Raw genomic sequence first — 22,565 nt, 5'->3', positions numbered from 1 at the left:
TCCTAATTAAATAATACGAACACAGCTGAACTTGAAAACGTGTTCAGCATTTATCTGTAAATGAAGATTTTGTATATTTCTGTTTCACTTAACGGGGGATGTGGTGGTGTAGCAGGTTTGGCTTGCGCCTGCTGTCTGGTGAGTCTGAGGTTCGAGTCCTGCTTGGGGTGCCTCGTGATGGACTGGCATCCTGCCCCAGCCCGTGCCGCCAGGCTAGGCTAGGCTCGGCTCGCTGTGACTCTGCCTGGGACAAGGTGCTTGTGTGTATGCTGTATGCTGTATGCTGTATGTTTTATTTAGTTGTTACATTGGGTCTGCCACATAACATATATATTCTACTTGCTTCCATATGCATATTACATGCATATTTGTCATAATCCTTCAAACACGACGGAAAGCCTTGGTCCGTTCATTGTAACAGTACGTTATATACCATATTTCAATATGAGATGTATTAAACAAACACAATTTCAAATCTTCATACTCCTTTGCAAAGGGATCATAAGGGACACGAAACTGCAACATCACACATCTTTTAAATGCTTATTTTTCATGTATATATCTTATATTTTAGATGGATTGTAGAGCAAGTGTTATACAGAGAAAAGTTTTCAGGATTCTGAATTACAACTTCTTGCTCACAGATCATTTTTTTTTCACAGATTATTATTATGATTATTGCGGACGTCTCTGAAAGCAGAAGCAGGAGGTGAGCGAGGCTCGGTTCCCGCCGCGCTGTGCGACGTTTGCACGGTGTCGCGCGCGGTGCCCTTTGATAGGAGTCGCTGTTGAGTCAGTGCCACAGTGGCGGCGCGCGCCGGTGACAAACGGGGACCCGCGGAACCAGGCAGGCCGGATTAGAAGCGAGCAGACAGGCAGCGAAGGGAGCCGCAGCTGTCAGCCATATTGCCGCGCCGCGCCGCGCCGAGGAGGGAACGGAAAGGAGCTTCCGCCGCGGCTGCCGAGTCGGTGAGAAAACAAGTCCATTTCACATCGTTTTACGTAAATGACGTTATTGTACAGTGAGCGGTGCGCGGGACTGGTGACGCAGAGCCTCGTTCAGTCAGTGGCCGCGAAGACACATTTTTTTTTTTACTGCCGCGCGAACTGTCAACAGGTGTGTGCGGGATTAGCGAGGGATGTTATTCTTTGTTTGTGGCCACTACTCTAATAGACTAATTTGGCAGTGCTTTTCCGTCACTCCGAAAGATGCCTTTTTAATACGCACGATAAACCCGAGATGTTTCACTCCCGAGAGTCTCTACCTCGTAAAGTTTTGCCAACGCGGGACTTTCCATCTTCTTTAAAGAGCGAAGGTGTGAACGCGCAGGTCGCGCGCAGTAAATCCGATGCGCGCGCTCGGTGACTCGACGCGGTTTGATTCCGCCTGTGTGTGAAAATTCGGGAATCAATGGACACATTCGGCGTTATCGTCGCACAGCACGAACCGCTCACTTGAGCGTCTGTTTCTGAGAGAAAAAAAAAAGCAAAGTGTACTCCGAAAGCAGCGCTTCGAAACGGAACCAACGTTTTAAACGCGGATACTGTGTAAAATAAAATCATCGTGCCAGTAAGTAAAGTAAATGGAAAAGATGTCCGAGCGCGAAGGTGCGAAGTGCCTCCGTCTGTCCGCTTTAATTGCAAAACAAGGGTTTTCCTTCCATATCGGCTTTTCGCCATTGGATTAAGACGGTGAAAACTGCCCCAAAATGTTGCACCTTTAGGATGCTGAAGTAGCCTATTTGCAAGGGTGGGGGGGATCGATCTCTCGCTTACTGTAATCTTCCTTATTCTTTTTTTTTTTTTTTTTTACTGGGTGGGTGAGGCTCTTTCACTTGCGGCGCTGCGCATGAAATAATGATTCATAATCTAAAGGCAAAGTGATTCATTCACTTTTTCATATCAGGCTTTTTTTTAAAAAAAAAAAAAAAAAAAGAAAAGGAAAAAAAACGGTAGGCTGTCCTTGCGACACTCGGAGCTCCAAACCTGTTCCTCTTCTTTCATTTCTCAGCGAGGAGGAGAAGGATCATCATCCGTCCGAAGGACTGCAAATCCAGCCTTTAAGTTTTTCTTCTTAGCGACACGAAAAAGGGAGCAAAATGCCCAAGCCAGTGAGTACTTTCTGCAATATTTCTCAAGTTTGTTTGTGCCACGATTGTCAGAATGGATTTTATATTGTTGTTTTTTTTTATTGCTGCTGTTATGTATAGTGCAGTATTACACAGAGTGTAAAAAGCTGGTAAAGTTCTAGGACACAATACTGTCTCCAGCACCAATGTGATCCTGTTCTACTTTGCATTAGTTTAGAAAGTTCAGCCGAAAGGCAGAAACAGTTCTTCTGGTTTTCTGACAGAAAGTAGTGGATAATTAAAGATTACTGACAGACTCGGTGCTGTCCTTTCAGTTTTAATTCACAATTCATTTTTCAATGTCTATCATGGTGAACAGATGGGTAAAAAATTAACAGATGTCCTGATTTGAAAAGGTTGAAGGTCCTGCCATCTATTACTCAAAACAGATATGTTCTGCATCAGATTTTTTTTTTTTTTTTTGTCAATTTTCAGTGTGGCTACACATTTTTCATTGTTGTCCTTATTTTTTGCAGAATGTTGGCAAGTGCAGTTAAACACCGGCGTGTATGATATCCAGACCAAGTTTGAAAGTTAATCTAAAGGGATATCCTCACAATATGCTTACTAATGGAAGGGTGTAATCCAGAATAATCTTGTTGTTTTAATACACTGTGTAAACATTTTTAGTGTCGAAACACTTGTGAACATAAAAGAAATGTCTGGCATTGTCAGACATATGTAATTTGCTTAATTTTGAGAAAATCTTAAGTAGTACTGTGAAGCAGCCTGCTGGAAAGAGCATTGTAGCAAAATGAATAATCAGGAAACACTCTTTACACATGCTGTTATTTTTACTTTTCTGTAAATTATGTTGACATGTTCACTTGCCTATGAATGATGCCTTCTTGAACATTGAATGTGACAATGAGACAGATGATTTACTGATGTGTCTCAGATGGTGTGATGTTGAAACCTCACAGTCTGGAAGTTCACCACATACAAGACACTGTCAAACTATCAATGCTGCAGTGAGCTGAATGTAGAAAAGAATGGAATTTGTTTGACCAAGAATGCAAAGATCTGATGAGTGATACTCAAAATATTTCTGCACTTCATTTTGTACAGTGCTGAAAGGCATAGCTTTTCTGCGCTTGTTTTCAAATGTTTCACATTTTTAGTCATATATGGCCTTTCTCTTCTCAATAATGTTAATTGGTAAGAGAGTAATAGTTTTGAAATGCTTTTAGTCAATATTGGTAGACTGCAGTATATGCAGACACATATCTCAACTTTTAATAGCTTACTGTTCTTAAAACCAGTAACTTTAGACATGTTTTACCAAGGACAACAAAAGTTATTGCCAAAATACCGATCTTTCAATATCATGATGTTACATGAGAATGATAGTGTACATTTCACATGTTATACTAAAAGGTATTAAAGAAATTTTATTGAAGAAAAGCAAAAAATATGTATATGCAGTGTTTGTATACCTGCTATTTTCTATCATGCTTGCTGAATTGAGTCTGTCTGGGTCTTTCATTCAAACTCAGTTCAGCAAAAGTGATGCTGGTTTGGTCAGAAGAGGTTTACAGCTGTTGTGAACGTTGCCATGGAAATGAGGTCATCACTCTTGTGGTGACTGCATGATAACATGCTGACTCTGACACTGTAGCACAAATGCAAAATTGTTCGTTCTCTAAATAGGAGTGCTGCAGTTCTTTCCATGAGTTGATGCTGATTTTTCCATAACTATATTTGTGACCTGGAATTTCTGATGTTTCAGCCTGTTCATGCGGGCTGTGTTCTAACAATAAACAGTCGACTCCTTCTTGGATATATAGGCTCACAGTGGATGTGATTAGGAAAAAAAGCTAAACATTAAAAAATGGTACAAATTGTTCAGTTTTGCAGGTGCTGAGTAAAAGCGATCATTATTGATTGCGGCGATGTCTTTTATGAACTATAGGCAGAGTTTTAATTTTAAATACATTCATTTTGAAACAATGTGAGTGATACTTTGTTGAAAGCATTGTTAGAGTCAGTCTGCTCCTCTGAAACTTGTGCTTTGAGTCACAGCTGAAAAATGTCAGTGTGACGGGTTGAGGGTGTGGCTTTTATCGACCTGCATGGGTGTTTCTTTTTATGTCCGAACTCATTGTGGTCATCATTTGTTCCCCTGAATAATTGATAAGCATGTAATAGCTGCTACACCTTCAGGTAATGTTATTCAAAGAGCGTTATTGTGTGCAGTGTCGCTCTGCAGATCCTGGGTCCCTCATATTGTGGCAGGTTCCATGTGTTTACCAAGTTCGCTGGGTGAGCGTCAAGCTTCGACAGCACCCTGGTAGTACGGTCGCGGAATCGTTAACGTGGGATTTGCTTTTAGTAAAATGCAAAGCAGTATATTCGTGGCTACACACTTGAGTAGCGTACCACCCCTGTGGCTCCTAGCACAGTTAAATATGAAACTTTATGTGGGGCGGACTGCTCAGCCACTGGAACCCTTTCTTCCCGAATGACTGAAGTGACTTCCAGCCTGACTCAGCACACTGGAATCTACACAGTAACCATATACTTGCTCTTTCTTCCCTGCAGTGCTAAGCCTGTCATATTATCGGCAGTCCTAGACCGTGACTGCTACCTTAATGAATCACCGTGTATGTGCGGTTCAAAAGAGTGCCTATTTACAGCACCACAGTCGGGTAGTAAATATTTCCACTGGGATTCAAACTTCTGAATCCGAGTTCAGAATAATACTTAATTTACAGTATGGCTTGCACGATGCATAATACTTAATAGAAGTTAAATGACTTTTGCTGACTGGGGAAAATGAGTGCACGTCTTAGTTTAAGTGTGATGTATGTAGGTCACCCAGCTGATAATGAAAATTCTGTTTTTTTTTGTCTTCCAGTAAGAGACCCATCATTTGGGCTTAAAGCATTCTTACCCACTGAAATTATTTTCGTCAGATTTTTGTATGCCTTTTTAAAGGTGTTCTGATATCCTTTCGAAATTGTAGTAAAATATATCATTTGCTCATGGTTAATGGTTAATAAAGAGTGCTAGTTGCCCAGTACAGCATCTTGAAATTTTTATGCACTCCATGTGTACATAATAAAGTAAAAATACAGTATATCATTGTGCAGTTAATTATTCCTTTGTGCAAGGGCCGTAAGTGACGGCAGTATGAGATCTGGTGCACCGTGGCTGTATGTCTGTCACCTGCATCTGATGAGCTGATTTTATTTCACAACAAAGAAGGTCTCTGTAGACAAAGGGCATCCTGCAGCTGGGCTAAAACCCGTGTCAACAAAAAACAAACGGAGAGCATATGAACAGGGTTGTTATATTACCAAGGTGATCACCACAGCGCAACTGTGTTCAGTATGCAATTTTTGCTTCCGGTAGGATGCATATTATTTGTACCCTGCATATAGTGTCCCTGAAGCTGAGTTAATGCAGCTATGTGCAGCCATGTAGCATGAATGAAGCTTGACTTTTTAAATGGAAAATAAGAAAATGCCAAAAAACAAAAAAGTATTCTCCTTTAAGTGCAAAGTTGAGTACCTCCCAGTCTCTGTCAGTTGAGCTCCTTTCCACAGCCAGTTGGACTGTTCATTTGGCGGCTGGCTGCTCCCTGTGTGGGGGTGGGGTGCTGGGGTCGCTGGCCCATTAGAATGCACGCTGGCCTGAGCGCTGGTGCCAGAGAGGGACTGCTGGGAGGGAACCAGTGAAAGGGATCCTTTGTTCCACTCTGTTAATGGGCTTCTTTTTCCCCTCCTTTTCTCGGGATGCTATTTCCCCAGAAGCGGGATCCAGCTCCTCCAGCCATCCCGTTAATGTCAGACATGCACAGGCTGCCTGCTCGTGGGCTCGGAGCCCGGCCGTAGTGCCCGATCGCTCGCTCGCTCCCGGCCATGGCTGCAGTGGGCTGCCAGCTAGTGCAATCTCAGATCTCGCTGCAGAGTCCCTTGACTTCACCTTGTTTAATGAAACATTTCAGATATGATTTACCATGCTTTTCCTTTATTGGGTATGAAGTCAAACTCTTCACAAACCTCAGTTCTAGAGTTAAGTTCTTGACAAACCTGAGGAAGTGTAAATATAGTGTACAACTTTCAAAATTCAATAAGAAAAAGGAGGAATCCTGGTACTAGGTGGTGTTTTGGTGCTCTGGTCTGGCCTGTACTGCGAATAAAGGAGCTGATCTGCTGACGTGCTTCTCCAGGCGACAGGTCAACCCTTAACTGGCTGGATTTGGTTCACAGTGGCGTCGAGGTGAAAGATCAGTTGGAGCTCATCCTTCCAGGCCTGTCTGGTTTTAACTCTGCATTGCCAGTCCACGCTGTGTGCTTTCAGTGCAGGATGCTATCATAAGTAAATATGCCCCCCCTTTCACATCAAACTTACTTTGAAACCTTTCATTGCCTTGGGCTGGCAGAGTTACTGCTGACCCTGGTCAAGTGTCAGGTGAAAATGGTCCTTTCTTTTGTTTTCTTTTTTTCTCCAGATGAACAAATGAGAGTTGCTGTGCGCAAAGGTTGTTCCTCTTTAGTGTTGAGAATGGAAGAAGGTGACAGTTGGATATGCTTTTTTTTCTTTATTTAGGGAACTCGCTGAGTTTCCTTCTCTTTACATGAGAGCCGGGTTGTGCTTAGTGCACACGGTGGTTAGGCAGTGAGAAACACATGGATTGTACTCTGTGTGACCTATACTCCTCTGACCTCAGCCTTAACGTTTTGCAGCATCCTTTCTTATAGGGCAAATGGTAAGCATGCCCAAGAGCGTGGAGATCAAAGTTGGATAATGTTTATTTTCCAATTTGGATCAGTGTTTGCTATTATTACAGTATTGATTTGGCATATAAAACAACACCAGAGCTATAATTGCATTTATTCATTTAACATGTGGTATGGAACCTTAACATGCCTTATCTCTCACACTCACACACACACAGTCTGAAACCGCTTGTCCCATACGGGGTCACGGCGAACCGGAGCCTAATCTGGCAACACAGGGCGCAAACATGCCTTGTCAAGATCCTCATTTGGATTTTATCATATCAAACCTTAAATTTTCCTTTAAATCTCAGGATTCCAGTTTCAACAATATAATAGCCCAGTCGTCAGCGTGTTAAGGTTTCATAACACATTTATACTCATGTTAGTGAAATTGGCTCTACTTCAAAGATACATTTTTTTTTTCTTTCTACAGCATATTCCAGGATAAAAATGGACTGATACTAAGTACTGTATACTGTATGTTTTTAAAAAGTTTTGTGGCTTTCATTTACTTGTTGAATGAAATACCCTTCCCTGCTGTCTGATGTAAAAAGGAAAAAGATGCAAAACATGTAAGGAAAATATTGTTTAAATGACAAATTTACCTTCATTATGTGAAACTGAAACGTGGTATTTGTAAAATTCCCCCTTGGAAGCATCTTTGTGTTGAGAATCTCCGGTGCTGTTTTACTTCAGTCTACATACTTCATGGAATCTGATTCGATCTCAAGAGTGCAACAGCAGCTATCGACCCGAGAGGAGAACCAGCAGGCTTTCGGTCTGAGACCAGTTCTTCCTCTGCAGTGCTTCCTGTACTGATGACTGTCCGTTTGTGGCCTGCAGGTCAATGTCCGGGTCACCACGATGGACGCGGAGCTGGAGTTTGCCATCCAGCCCAACACCACTGGCAAACAGCTCTTCGACCAGGTTCGTCTGTCTGTCTTGCACATCGTCATCGTTAATTATACAGTAGCTATTATGTAATCCTTAATATTTTCATCAGCGTTCACATAAAGAACTTTTGCCTTCCTTTAAAGCTGAATGCTAAGTTATACAATTGAAGCCTGAAGTTCATACTCCTGTGTGCATTCCAGTTTCCCTGAAAGTGCTCCAATTTCAGTGAAAATTGGTCACCCCATGACTTTCCATTTTTAGCACTTCTTACGAAAATGGGTTTCAGTCTTTCGTACTGATTGCAATGACTCTGCTGCTTTTCTGGATATAGAAGCCAGTGTGTTGTTTATCTCTAGTAACATTTCCATCTTTGAAAGAAAGTATCACTTTGCAGTCAGGAATGCGCTGAATCCCAGAATCTTTGAAGAATTTGAACCTCTTCTATATTTGGTAAAACATGCAAAATTATGACCTTTGTCTAAATTTGTCTAAATCTTTCTCTTTGTCAGACTTTCTCCTCTTTTGCCAAGTATGTGGTTGCTCACATAATTTAAACAGGTTGTAGGAGACATATGTGTTTATACTATATACACTATATACTATAACTTGAGTGTTTCAACAGTTTAAAAAAAAATAAAAAAACGCTGCTGTTGCACCATGGGACAGGGAATTATCCTGATCGTCTAAGTGAAACCACTGCTTGCAGAACAAGTTTGTCGCATAACTGTGTAAGATTTTACCTTAGATTTTAGTTTCAGACTTTGGTAACCACATTAGTAGCATACCTACAGTGATTTCAGTCATTAGTTTCACCAAATTGCAGGGAGCTCTGGGAAAATTTCAAGTGGATTGCTAAGGTGCTCCATTTTTGGAGCGTTGCCTTTGTATTAAATAGATCTGAATTTACATAGCTTTTTAAGGAATTAAAATGTATTTATCACAATAGTCATTTTTTTAAAATAACGTTGAAGAGCTGAACAGTTGCTGGTGTAGTTATCAAGTTCTTACGGTGTCTGAATTTCTAAATGCAAGGAAGGAAAGAACAAGACAAGGCTCTGTAGAAGCACTCCCTACAGCAGAGTTCCTGTAGCTCACGCTGGTTTGATGTGGCTCTAAACCTATGACCCAATTTAATTACAAACTTGGCTTGTCCACGATGGCAGCATTGGCCCTGTTTTTAAGCCCCATCTGCCCTCATGCCTCGCCCTACCGCTCATGTAGAAACACCGTGAGCCTTTGACCTCGCGCGCTTCTTTCTGACCCAGGGCCCTGGTCTCTGCACCCTTACCTCTCGATACGTGTAGAACTTGGTGACGGCGTTATACCTACGCTGCGTTAATATGTTAATGTGTAAAGCATTTCTCTCTCGCCGCATAGGAATGAGGACTCCCACAAAGTACTGGATGATATGCAGAGCAGGGTTCATGAACTGCGTAGCCCTGTGTAAATTCAGTGTGAATGCTTTGAGAGGACGTTAACATTTTTCTTGTGTTTATTCGTTTTTTTTGTCTGCGAAGACTGAAAATCTGCGAATGTGTGCAGAAGGCAGCGCTGTGTATATATGCACACCTTGCCCGGTGTTCCCAGCTCTCGGCCCAACTGGGTGTGTCGTTCCCAAGGCCAGGCACTGGAACTCTCCGCTACTTGCTCCATCCGCTGACTAATGCGGCACAGGACGTGAGGCATTCTCCTTCCGCTGCGGTTTAACGTTCCCCACGCGGCCTGGCGAGTCTCCTGAGTTTTGGGTGCGAGAACCCAGCTCGTGCTATCGCTCTGCAAATATAAGCCGGATAAAGAATCTGGGAATAATTCTGTCCATTGTGACTTTATCTTTGACAGCTTTAGCTCAATATATTTGTCTTAACTCAGTTCATTGATTGTTAGGTCCAAGTGTATGGTCACACCCTGGAACTCCCTGGAATGTTGAGCTGTAGGAACGGTTAGTGTAAGCACTGTTTCCCAGTTTGTTCCACAAGGTATCACCCGCTGGAAGTCGGTGACACCTTTTTGCCTTTATCGCTGCCATCCCGCGTCGCATAGCTCTGAAATGCTTTTGCCATTGACGTAATTCTTTTCCAAAGCACAGTATCTCTGATATACAATGAGATTTATAAATTCCATTGGCCTGGTGTTAAGCGGTGTGAGGGACCAAATTTTTTTCCCGTGTCAAGATTTAAATTTAGAGTAAGACAATACTTGTGCTGTTGTCATCTTCTTGTCAACTACTAATAATTCTTTATTAAAATGCTTCTTTGATACCCGTCTCCTTGTGGATACTAGAGCAAATAGAGATATGAATAGGGTGATTGTGTTCCAAATCCAGAAAAACATTTAATTACAGGTGAGATTTGCTCAAAAGCAGTGCTCTCTGGTTTCAGCTGCATGCCGCTGCATTTGAATTAAAAAAAAGAAAAAAAACTGTGAATTGTGCTCATTCGTTCTGTTAACTCCATTTCTCCCAGCCACGCCGAGCGCTGTTTGAAAGGAATAGTGTTTCATGTGTAATTTGCCTTTCACCTTTCGGTGCAGGTACTCCCAGGAAGTGGGCACAGCTCAGGTGCCTCTGTGCTGACTCACACTTAAGTAGCCTGCTGTTTCAAGGGCACTGGGGCCTAACATCAGTGATGAATAGATGAAAAATCTGGCAAAGGGTGGAAGTCTAACTGGAGAAAACCATTTATTGCTACCCAGCTGTTTGAACTGTAGTCACAATTTTACTGTGTGACGAATGACATTGCTTCAGTTATGAATTTGTAGTTTAAAATTTCCTGCGTTGTGTTCAAGGTGCTAGGTCCCTGATATTAACCATAGCATTTGGAAACTCATGAAATGGTAACTGTAGCAATCTGTTACTGATATGTTGTGAAGGATGTTCAAGAGAGTGGCAAAAACAGGACATCTTGGAGGCAAAATGAGGCACTGAGACTGTTAAAATTACAGGAATAAGGTGCCTTGGCAAAGGTGTCTGCTTAATAATAATAATAATAATAATAATAATAATAACAATAATAATAATGATAATAAAGACAAATGCTGAAGTTGAAACCAGATGATGACAAACACGTGTGCCATCCATCTGTAATCTTTCTTTTTAGCCTGTCTGGGGCTTGAGGGCTGTGCAAACCTGTAGGATCTCAGGATCTAGGCCAAAAGCCTGCCTACACAGGCACTTGAACACTATTTGTAGCACGATAAATACCAAATAACAAGCTTAGCATGTAACTTTTCTGATAGGAAATGTAATGATCAAAAAAGTCTTGAGAAATTGCAGTATGTTCAGATTTGTACATGGAAAAACTACACTCTTATTTGTTCACCAGTGATCTTTGATTTAATAGTATGGCAAAATGAAGGAACTCAAATAGTTTCACCAAGAATAAGGTGCTGATAGCTGGTATATTAGAAGGTGGAGTGCAGACTCAAAGCAGGTCTGTCCCAACTGCCCTGCAGGTGGTGAAGACCATCGGACTGCGAGAAGTGTGGTACTTTGGACTTCAGTACATGGACAGCAAAGGATACCTCACCTGGCTGAAGCTTGACAAAAAGGTAAGCGTGGCGCACGACGTTAGAGAGTGTTACTCATGATTTCGTAAGCCAAGCTGACCATGGAAGACTGGCAGCGTCCCTGCAGGTCACCACAAAAATGTAATGACTTCATAAAGCAGGAGAGCTGGCTGACAGAACTACCACTCCCTGCCCGGTGAAATGCTGCAGCCGCCTAATTTGGTCAGTAACGGCTGATTGTTGAACCAACTCCGACTTCATTTCTGGGTTGCGCATTACCAGTTGACACGGAAATACCCCAGACATCTCAAAGTTTTTGAGCTGGTTTTGATGGAACTTTGAAAAATTTCCCCATTTCATTCCATGTTTATACACTTAATTCTAGCAATATGTTATAGAAAATGGAAAAATACATGAAAAAAGTGGTTATGGATGAGGTTTTTATAGACACAGTAATGCAGTGACATAACCTGGAGAACAGTCCCGTTTCTCCATAGCTAAGCGGCTACACCCTAGAACTTGCTATGTCTCTGTCAGCCAGAGAGGTTTACACTGCTAGTCACTCCTTCCTCTTCATTAACCATATGTGTACAGGACAGCGACTGTTTCAATGAACACATTATGATCAATATGGATTTCTTTACATCCATAAAAGGCAATGCAGAATGCCGAGTTTATTCATAAGGACAATAAAAATACAAAAAATTCCATGCTGGGCTAAAGGAGGTAGTTTACATAGTAGAAGTACACAGTCAATATGCTGCTCAAATCACCGTTTAGGAGGTCCATATCACTATTTATAGCTTACGCCGTGCTCTCGCTAATGAAAAAAGGCGATTGAGTTCTGTCGGTGTCTGTCTGTCAGTGTGCTCTCACATTTGAGGGAGGCGAAGCAGTAGATTGTGTGTTTGACTGAAGTTCCTGTGAGCATTTATTGGATGCCTGGCAATTGGGTAAATTAGGTTTCCCAGTCTCTGGGTGAAATTGCTAAGAAAAATAATAAAATTTTTTTACAGAAATTTCCAAAAAGAAAAACCAATTAGTTTAATGACAATGCATATGTGTGAAAATTATATAAAAGTACAATTAAGCATTTTTACACCACTGTTGATTAACATGTTACATGGGACAAAAGGTGAATTTCTTGTTAGACTCTGATGTGTGTGGTATGTGAGCTGATGAAGTTGAACAGCTGTGCGATGTGTGACGCATGAGCAGTGACCCTGTTCCCACTGGGGTCGGCTCCAGTGGATTTTCTACCGGTGCAGCATTTTTGGCGCAACACGGCGCACTGTTACCTGGAAAACATCAGTTAATCTGCAACAGCGTGAACACACGTGGTTTTGCGCACGGTTGTAATTTCGAAACGAGCGCACGTGAAAGAGTGCTTTACGTGTGTGTGCTACAGATATCAGAAAAGGACTAGTTGTTCACATTTACGGTATATATAAACATTGATTGTCACCGCAGAGAACTTATTTCTGCTTTACAGCTAAAAAAGTTTTAAAGAACTGTGTGAAAGGTGCAAGTTTTCCACGAGTGCTCAGCATTTTCAAGCAACCATGAAAGAAACTCCAAAAAGGCCATGGCAGGATGTGAAATGCTGGTGGTCCCTATGAGGTGCACATGATTTAGAGGCCCTAAAAATACTAAAGCCTGTGGGTTTCTCCCTCGTTGTTCTCCGCAGGTCGCCTCGCAGGACGTGAAGAAGGAGAACCCGCTGCAATTCAAGTTCCGTGCCAAGTTCTACCCGGAGGATGTATCGGAGGAGCTCATCCAGGACATCACCCAGAAGCTGTTTTTCATGCAGGTGAAGGAGGCCATCCTCACCGATGAGGTGTATTGCCCACCGGAGACCGCTGTCCTACTGGCCTCCTATGCCGTGCAAGCCAAGTACGGGGATTTCTCCAAGGATGTCCATCGTGCCGGATATCTGACCTCTGATCGCCTGCTCCCCCAGCGGTGAGTGGCCACGCCCGGGCTGGAGCCAGGCTGAGTAGGTGGAAGGTGGCTGTGAGAATCCACACAGCTGGGTTACAGGCTGTATGCTGTCAGCTGCAAGAGATCGTAGATATTGCATAACGCGGGCAGCTGTTGCGAGTAAATGCATATTTTCGCATTGACACGGAGTCAGGTAGTGCTTATTCTGTCCATACTTTAGTGGTGTGACTCTTGTGTGTTCATGATGACAATCACACCGGTGCCTGTGAAGTCCTAGTGTGGACCATCTTTTCATCACGGCAGTGTACAAGAGCAACACAAGCTGTCCAGGGAGCAGTGGGAGGAGCGTATCCAGGTGTGGCACGAGGAACATCGTGGAATGCTGAAGTGAGTGTGGCCCGCCATGTCCTCCATCGGTAACGTGTAATCACTTTCAACCCCAGGTGTTTGGGAGTTCAACTTATCCATATCTAACACCAGGCGTTACGAGATATGGGCGTTCGTGTCATTTTTCTACACTTCGTTTGGCACACACGGTGGCTTTCTGTCTTAAATGTCTTTGATCCCAGATCAAGTATTCATTTTTGCTTGTGCCTTTATTTCAGAGAGGATGCCATGCTGGAATATTTGAAAATAGCACAGGATCTGGAAATGTATGGAGTCAATTATTTTGACATCAAGAACAAAAAGGGAACAGAGCTCTGGCTGGGAGTGGATGCCCTTGGACTCAACATCTATGAGAAAGATGACAAGTAAGTTTAGCAATAAACTGCGTTTCAGTGATGTTTATATGTGTGTATGCAAATTTTTGTTAGTACTGATGTCATAGTACAAGACAATACTAAAGACTTCCTTGTGCAAGGTAAGACTTTCAGGCGTAATTTTCTGCTTCTTTACTTGTGTGGCCTGTTTGACTTGCCTAGGGGAATCTTCATAAGAATGAAACATGCAAGTGTTCAACCTTTCAGTGAATACTTGTGGACTTATTTCTCTTTGAGTGCTTCTACAAATGGAGAAGACGGAAGCTCTTATACTCCAGAGAAAAAGTGAAAACGCCAGAATATTGTATCGTTGCACGTGTAGGAAACAGGGTCTATGAAGCAACACCAGTGACTCACGTTCAGCTCTGTTCAAGACTGGTTTTTTCAGTCCGTCTTTGGTTTTACACAGAACGTATGTACTTCCTTAAACCTGTGCTCCTCATGAGTTAAAATTCTCAGAATTAGGGAGATGAAAAATCTGACGCTAATCAGTTGTTAGGTGTATTCCATGGCACTTGAGTGAAATACCCTGCTCTGACTGTGGCCCCCGTGCAAAGGCCAGCGCAGGTAGGTATTTTTCCCGGTGTAAGTATGCCGTACCTGGCCTGCGTTCACAGAATGACAATTCATTTACCAACCCATGTCCTCTCAGTCACTGAACCTTAGTCAGGGGCCCTGCCACGACAGTCAAACCACGGGTCCGGACAAACAAGGCCCACTTCTGACGGTCGTTGACCTCAGGTTGCCTCAGAACACGTAGCACCTGAATTTGGAAACAGCAGTTCATAGTGTTTGAATCCAAAGAGGTGCTTGATCAGTGTAGCAGGACTTAAGGGAAAACTTCTTTTTGGAAATAGACTTCTTTGTAATTGATAATAGTAGATAGATTAGTTTTTCCACTGATACGCTCAGGGATCCAGTGAAGGTTTTATAACAGGAGTCCTTCGCCGTCCTTGTGCCAGTGCTGGTTCCTCCCGACATTCTGTGCAAGGGAGTGACGGGAGCACAGTGAGCGCACTGTTGTCTGGGCTCGGCCCATAATTGCCTCTCTCCCACTGTGCCCTCAGCTGTAACCATAGCTACGCCGACTGGTTTTTCGAGCTGTGCAGCACTTAAGAATGCAGGGCCGGCCTAAAACCCGTGCCCTGCGAGCAGCGGGGACTCAGACAATGCCGCTGCCTCCCAACCAGACGACAACCTTAACTCTTCAGATGCTGTTTGCTCTCGATGGTCCTGCGACAAAAGGCGCCTTTGATGGAGATGCTCTGGCTACACAAGATGCTTTGTGCTCTCTGCCAGCGGTCGTGGACATGGGGAACTGGTTGACAACTTCCCAAATTGACTGATTTATGAAGTCATGTTTTATACTTTTAAGAAGAACTTAAAATGTTACAGAGATGCACATTTAATAAAGTAAAGGAACACTTTTCTCCTAAGTGGCTTACAACGTTACCGCTTTATACAGCTGGGTAATTTTTACTGGCGCACTTCAGTGCAAGTACCTTGCTCCAAGATACTACAGTAGGAGGGGGGATTCGAACCCCTGTGCTTCGGTTATAAAGACAGCTTTGTCATATGTTTGTAATTTGTTTGTAAAGTCGTGCTTGATGGCTTCAGACTGAGCACTTTGACTTGAATAGATGTTACAAGTTAGAGCAGAAAGCAGGTGCGAATGCACCTTTTTCCAACTAGTGGAGGTACGGCGGTACCTATTAATGAGCTCCTCACAGCGATTTACTGTTGCTTTGTTGTGGATACACTCTGGTCTCACTACTCAGCTGGAACATTCTGGTTGCCATGCTTAATAGCTGCTTACCGTAAATACCACACAGTTTATGTTCTGCAAATCTCCTTTGGTGCATAATGATGATGATAATGGTTATGATTATTGTTAAGTTCTTTTTACATGGCTTTTCTGTTCATTTAAGTCCAATGCAGGCTTTTCACCAGTGGGGTGAGTGGCAGTGAAAATTTTTGGAGCCCACACCTGGAAAGCTCCCACAAATATTCCAGTAATAATTACACACACATCGCGTCGTCTGAAACCGCTTGTCCCATCCGGGGTCGCGGGGAGCCGTAGCCTAACCCGGCAACACAGGGCATAGGGCTGGAGGGGACGCACCCAGGACGGGACACCAGTTCCAGCAAGACACCCCAAGTGGGACTCGAGCCCCAGACCCACTGGAGAGCAGGACCTGCTCAAACCCACTCCACCACCGTGCCCCCCCCAGTAGTAATTAACTCATTTTATTTAAAAGGGGGAGAGACGGAGCAATATCTTTTCGGGGGCTCAGAATCCCTAGCTATGCAGCTGGTCCGATCCATTTTCTGTGCTTGCACTACTACCCTAGTTTTCAGATCATTCACTTCGGTCAATTCAGTGGAGAGCATTATCTAATATAAATAATGAAAACAATAAAACATGTCTGGTATCACAGAGTGATGCTTGTTTATGATGGCTTTTTATGATTTCAGCGATATGCTCACGTTCATGTAATACAGGTTTACAGTAAGAAGAAATGTTTTGCCAAAAAAAAGCCGGACGCCTTAAACTTGCATCAGATGTTCCTGCCGTAAAATATTTTGTTCTTTAAATGTAAACTACTTTTTTCTCAGACTGACTCCGAAGATTGGATTTCCCTGGAGTGAAATTAGGAACATCTCCTTCAACGACAAGAAGTTTGTCATCAAACCCATTGACAAGAAGGCTCCAGTAAGTGACCCCCGTCTCTTAACCCCGTGGCGCAATCTCAGTCGACCCACGTTAGGACCTCCCTGTGATTGTGATACACATTTATGAATCCTCCTTATATGGAAACCAAACTTAAATGGGCAACATTAAAATTCCAGTGAAGACAAATGCAGACTTGGATTTTGGGCCAGCTTTTATTCTGCACAAGTCGCCGTACAACGTACTGAATATCGGTGAGAAAGAAGTCCTTAATCCCCTTCTTAGTGCTGTCAGTGCCCTTGATTGTGTTCTAGTGAAACGCTGTCGGTCGATGAAAGCGCCCGAGGTTCCCTCTGTGTCTCCCCTCACCCGTGTCCCCCGCTCTCGCTATGTGCCTCTTTATCAGACAGTGTCAACAGAAACGCGGCTCAGGGCGGCCTAGCCCCGGTCCCGCAGGCCCAGCTCTGCCGCCGGTGACGGAGAAACATTCACCAAGGCACGGCTGTCCTCACACCCAGGGGTGTTGTGCACAAAAGGCATTGTGTGCCGTGTTTGAGCCGGGGGCTGGATGGCCTACGTCGATACCGCTTCCCTGAGCGCGTACCTCATAAGTCACTGGGGATCCGTGCGCCTTTGCTTAGACGTGTTCCACAGTGTGTATTGCCTGTGTTTCTGGATGGGGCTGAATAGGATATTACGTAACGAAGCACTTGTAAGCCACACAACAAGGAAGAGTGAACTGATGGTATCGGCACCGGTGAAAGGGATCTCTCCCGAAAAAATCGTTATAGAGAAACGTGAGCATGAAATTAATCCATAATGTCACCTGTTCACCTGGTGTTCATTACACTGATAATCGTGAAAAAAATATATTCCTGTAAAGTCCCAGTGTACCTTAGATTTTACTGCACTTCTTTTCAAGCCCATATGCATCTAAAATAAGCTCCTCCCCTAGTGCAGAAGGTGAGATAGAGGAACAGCGCCACTTAATGGACTCAAAGAAGAGTGACAGGTTTCTAGCCTCCCAACAGTGTTAATTGTGTGGTGGCTCGTGAGCTAAATTACTAGTAGACAGTTGTTCATAAGATGCGGTTTCAACAAATAAACAAAGCACACAACAGCATATTAATAATAACACGTTAGGATGTGAATAAGCAAAACATTTTTATTGACAAGCGGGCTTCTGGACGACTCTCTTAACTTCTTCGCTTCCGCTGTCCTCTCCAGGACTTTGTGTTTTATGCCCCCCGCCTACGCATCAACAAGCGCATCCTGCAGCTGTGCATGGGCAACCACGAGCTGTACATGCGCCGCCGCAAACCCGATACCATCGAGGTGCAGCAGATGAAGGCGCAGGCCCGTGATGAGAAGCACCAGAAGCAGATGGAGAGGTGAGGCCCACAGCGGCAGGCAGCTCATGTTGCTCCCCTTCTCTTGCAGAACCGCTCGTTCTCTCACGGCTTCTCTCTCTGGGGTTTCACTCTGAGTGTTCCGAGTTTTAGCAAGCTGTCATTTTCGGTCACTTCTACCTCTGAATTGATAAATCCAGAATTTTGCCTTGTTACAAAAACAAACAGCTTTTTACTCAGGCCTCGAGTTCTGTCCACTGTACAGTAATAGCTGTGATTTATTAGAATCATGCATGTCTTCCATGATGTTCGGTGGCCAAGCTAGATAAAGTTTGGAAGAGGATGGAACCACAGTCGTGCTCAGTTATGAATTGGACGTGACTTCAGATATCCTCTGTGTGCAGAGAACTGGTGCTTTGCTAGATATTCAGGATTGCGTGTTGGTCATTAGTCCTAAATGTTAAAGAGCCTTTTGAAATTCTTACTGCCAGTATTTCACTGAAAATGGATATACATTGGTTTCTTTGGTTTTAAGACAAAAACCTTGCCTTCAGCATCCCCGGTGGAAAAAAATATCTCTCTTTAAACAGTGTTATAAATCTCTGCAGTGAGTGCTGTAGATTTCTGCTGCTCAACTGTGACATAGACCTTTTGACTGGACCATGTACACTGGCTCTCTTCCACCTTGTGCTCATTGCCAGTTTGGAGTGTGTGTTTGTGAGTGTGTGTGCGCGCGCGCATCGTTTTTACGAGTTTATTACTGCATGTCATTGTCCTGTGGGGCTTATCTGCAGAGCCCAGTTGGAGAATGAAAAGAAGAAAAGGGAAGCCATCGAGAGGGAGAAGGAGCAGATGGAGCGGGAGAAGCAGGAACTCATGATGAGGCTCTACCAGTTCGAGGAGAAGACCAAGAAAGCGGAGAGAGGTAGGGGGCTCACTGCAGCCACGACAGCTGTGTGGGGGGGCAACTCTAAATTCCCATAGCCAGTCGGTGCTGTAAACTTAGGTGTACGTACTTTGCCAGTACTAATGCTGCGCCAGTATTAGATACGCTAACCGAATGGAATGAAATAGCAGGGTGACATTTCAAGCTCATAGACATGGGAAGTACAAACAAGTAAGGGTGAGCTGGGTTCATGTGCTGCTTCTTGGTGCATTTTATGCGAAGCAAACTGCCAATTTATTATTACTCTTCTGTATTTACGTGTTTTATGTGGAAATAGACCGCTTTATCAGAACTAGTACTTCTTTTATTACGAGTATAGCAGTTTATTTGTTAGCCTTTCGGTTTGCTTCTGTTAAATTTCTATGCAGTGGATAATAATTAAGTTGGTTGATCTGCTCCATCTGCTTGTAACACAGTCCACATCTAGAGATAACCAGGTAATATCCTTCAGAAAGATTAGATAAGTTGAGAGATTGATCACGACTTAAATTATCTCAAAGCTTGCCAATTGACCTTTGTGCTTGTCAGCCGGTTGCGTTTGCCGAACACCGAGGTTCTTGATTTCTTTCTTCGTTAGTGTGATGAAATACACAAAGGTGAAGTGAATTCATTAGGCATGGGCAGGGAAATGTAATTGTGAATGAATGTTTATTATGCGGGGGGCGCGGTGGCGCAGTGGGTTGGACCGGGTCCTGCTCTCCGGTGGGTCTGGGGTTCGAGTCCCGCTTGGGGTGCCTTGCGGCGGACTGGTGTCCCGTCTTGGGTGTGTCCCCTCCCCCTCCGGCCTTACGCCCTGTGTTGCCGGGTAGGCTCCGGTTCCCTGTGACCCCGTATGGGACAAGCGGTTCTGAAAGTGTGTGTGTGTGTGTGTTATGCTTTTTTATAAAATTGCCTACTGTGATTTATGGCCTTTTGAGACGGTGAACAGAATTGTCACCTAGGGACTTATCTGTAGTTGATTGCTAGATGATACTGCGGTGACCTGAGATCCTGACACACGCGTGCATTTCTCTTTGCACCTTTAGACCTGCAGGAGCAGATGCAGCGTGCCATGCAGCTGGAGCAGGAGCGCCGGAGAGCTGAAGAGGAAGCAATCCGCCTGGAGACAGAGCGGCAGGCTGCCCTACTGGCCAAAGAGGAGCTGGCCCAGCAGGCCCAGGACCAGATGAAGAGCCAGGAGCAACTGGTGGGAAGGGGCAATCCTTAATCCCCTGGTCTCAAGGGGCTTTTGGTCACGTGCACGTTGGGGATGTTGCTTTCGCTAAAACTTCATGGATACTGATGGCAATTCAAAAGACATGCATGACACATATTTCAATATCCGCAGTACAAATTTGACCTTTTTGCACTATATTCTGTATTGTGTTAAAATAAAGTCAGGTTGGTGAGATGTGGTATCTGCAGGCTTAACTTTGGTTCTGGTTTTTCATGTTCCCCCCAGGCTGCGGAGCTGGCAGAACACACTGCCAGGATCGCTCGCTTGGAAGAGGCCAAGAAGCTCAAGGAGGAGGAAGCCAACACATGGCAGTACAGGGTGGGTCCGCTGCCTTTGTTTCTTAAGCGGGGCATCGCTCAAAGGGCACGCTGTGGTTATCATAGTTTGATCACAGAACTTGAATGTTGGGAACAGTTAGGCCCCAAGTTAGTTTTTCTTGCCACCCAGCGCATCATAGACTGGGGGACGTGTCATGTTCTCACAGTGGTGTTTCCCATCCCAGGCCCAAGAGGCCCAGAGCGACCTGGTGAAGACCAGGGAAGAGCTGCACATGGTGATGTCTGCACCACCTCCGCCACCACCGCCACCCGCCTATGACCCCATGGATGACAACGAGCAGGACGATGGCGAGGAAAGCAACAGCAGCTACAGCGCAGACCTCCAGAACGAGGGCATCAACGACCACCGCAAAGAGGAGAGCCGCATCACCGAGGCCGTAAAGAACGAGCGTGTGCAGAAGCAGCTGCTGGTGAGACACCCTGTATTGAATTGTTGGATGTGAAACACAGCAAGTTTTCTCTGCTCAGAGCTTCTTTGCTTTTACTCAGAATGCAACGTGCTAATGTTGCGATGTACGAATTGCACTCGTTTCTTGCGGCTGAGATCCCCTCTTCGGTGAATTTGAATTGCGTGAAGATCAGCTTCTCTTCCTCCTTCAGACGTAAAATCCGCGGCTTTTTCTCCCCAGGCCCTGAGCTCCGAGCTGGCCCAGGCCCGAGACGAAAGTAAGAAAACTCAGAATGACCTGCTCCACACAGAGAACGTGCGTGCCGGTCGCGACAAGTACAAGACCCTGCGACAAATCCGGCAAGGCAACACCAAGCAGAGAATCGACGAGTTCGAGGCCTTGTAAAGGTTCCGCCCCGGGGCTCCTCCTCCTCCTCCTCCTCCTCACCCTTTCTGAGTGGTCACTGCGCAAAGTCCACCAGCAGCAACACTGTAGATACAACCACTACTCCACAGAGAGAGTGTCCTCCTGCAGTACAGCGAGGCCATGATTGAACGAAGCACTGTGTAAGGGCTTCAGATGGAGGAACTGAGTGACGTTCAGGTGCCAAATAGTGTTTCCTTCCTTTTCTGAGCAAATCCATGTCTTTCAGTACTGTTTCTCTTCTGACTGTATTAAAAATATATCCTGTTTTTTAACCTTCAGAAAAGTGGGTGTGAGTGACTTGAGATATTTCGTAGCCAAACAGTTTGCCACAGTGACCAGTCGCTACTCAGTCAGCTTGTCAATATTCACTGTTTTTTAGATGATGCAAAAGGACTTCTTTGATCTGCCGGGACCACTCAGAAAGGATATACAGTATGAAACTCAATCTCTACTTGCAGAAAAGTGTATGTTCTTATTTTACATTATATTTGAACACTTCCATTTGTTTAATGTTGCTATACTCAGAAATCAGAAAGAGGTGAATATTTATATGTGGGTCATTCCAAGAAAAAAGGGTATTTCATTGTTCTATGTATATTTTTGCTGTTCCATTATAATGACCAATTTAATTTGTATCATAAAGATCCTTTATGAACCAAAATAATGGTAGTATTGTGTTCAGTATAGTTTACTTGATTAAAGGAATTTATTTGTAAATTATTACAATTTATTTTTATGTTTTAGTTGCATGTCATTCAATCAGGTTAAGAAATTCCTAGGTACTTTTTGATTTTGTTATGCAGTTTATGGTATCAGCATTTCTGAGTAAATATAACTTTCCAACACTTAAGGTTAATGCACACTTTTGTTCTTCTGTTTAATATTTGTATTAGCGATCACAGCACGGTGACTGAGAAATGCTTAAAGTGTCAAGCGTTGTGGTTTAAAACACCGAAAGGCCTACTCACATGGCTTCTTTCAATCCTGTAGGATTCAGAATACTGCAGTCCTATATAGAAACTGCTGAAATTTGGTTTTTGGATTGTGTGGTTGTGTTGCTGCAGATCTAGATTTACTGGCATTGTAACAACCCACAGCGTTTGGGCAGCATTGCTTTCTTTCTGGATTGCTGTCCTTTATTTAAACATTTTTTTTCATGAAGTGTTCTATATATTGGCAATAAAGAATTGCAACAACCTTGTTCCACAGTCTGTCTTCGTGTTTTTGGTGGCAATATAGAGAGCTTTATTATGTTACACAGTGCCGTCTACAGT

The 22,565-nt window shown here is 43.8% G+C and overlaps 1 protein-coding gene across 3 annotated transcripts; it reads left to right on the top strand.

Annotated features, from left to right (window-relative positions):
* The first annotated feature begins 804 nt into the window (after window positions 1–804).
* Window positions 805–22,499, top strand: ezrb (ezrin b). 3 transcript variants are annotated; one of them, XM_018743748.2, is made up of 14 exons: window positions 805–969; window positions 2,012–2,111; window positions 7,700–7,783; window positions 11,201–11,296; window positions 12,942–13,216; window positions 13,499–13,582; window positions 13,801–13,947; window positions 16,573–16,669; window positions 17,855–18,018; window positions 18,771–18,901; window positions 19,948–20,108; window positions 20,364–20,456; window positions 20,641–20,886; window positions 21,106–22,499. In XM_018743748.2, the coding sequence occupies exons 2-14, from the start codon at window positions 2,100–2,102 to the stop codon at window positions 21,268–21,270; spliced, it is 1,755 nt and encodes a 584-aa protein (XP_018599264.1). In that variant the 5' UTR covers window positions 805–969; window positions 2,012–2,099; the 3' UTR covers window positions 21,271–22,499. The 3 variants fall into 3 exon arrangements, with proteins under 3 accessions (XP_018599264.1, XP_018599265.1, XP_018599266.1); XM_018743749.2 differs by lacking the exon at window positions 805–969 and adding an exon at window positions 1,040–1,117; XM_018743750.2 differs by lacking the exon at window positions 805–969 and adding an exon at window positions 1,153–1,570.
* The last annotated feature ends 66 nt before the right edge of the window (window positions 22,500–22,565 follow it).

This window comes from Scleropages formosus, chromosome 1, assembly GCF_900964775.1.
Source record: "Scleropages formosus chromosome 1, fSclFor1.1, whole genome shotgun sequence".
Lineage (NCBI taxonomy): Eukaryota > Metazoa > Chordata > Actinopteri > Osteoglossiformes > Osteoglossidae > Scleropages > Scleropages formosus.
This window is presented reverse-complemented; position numbering and strand designations above follow the sequence as displayed.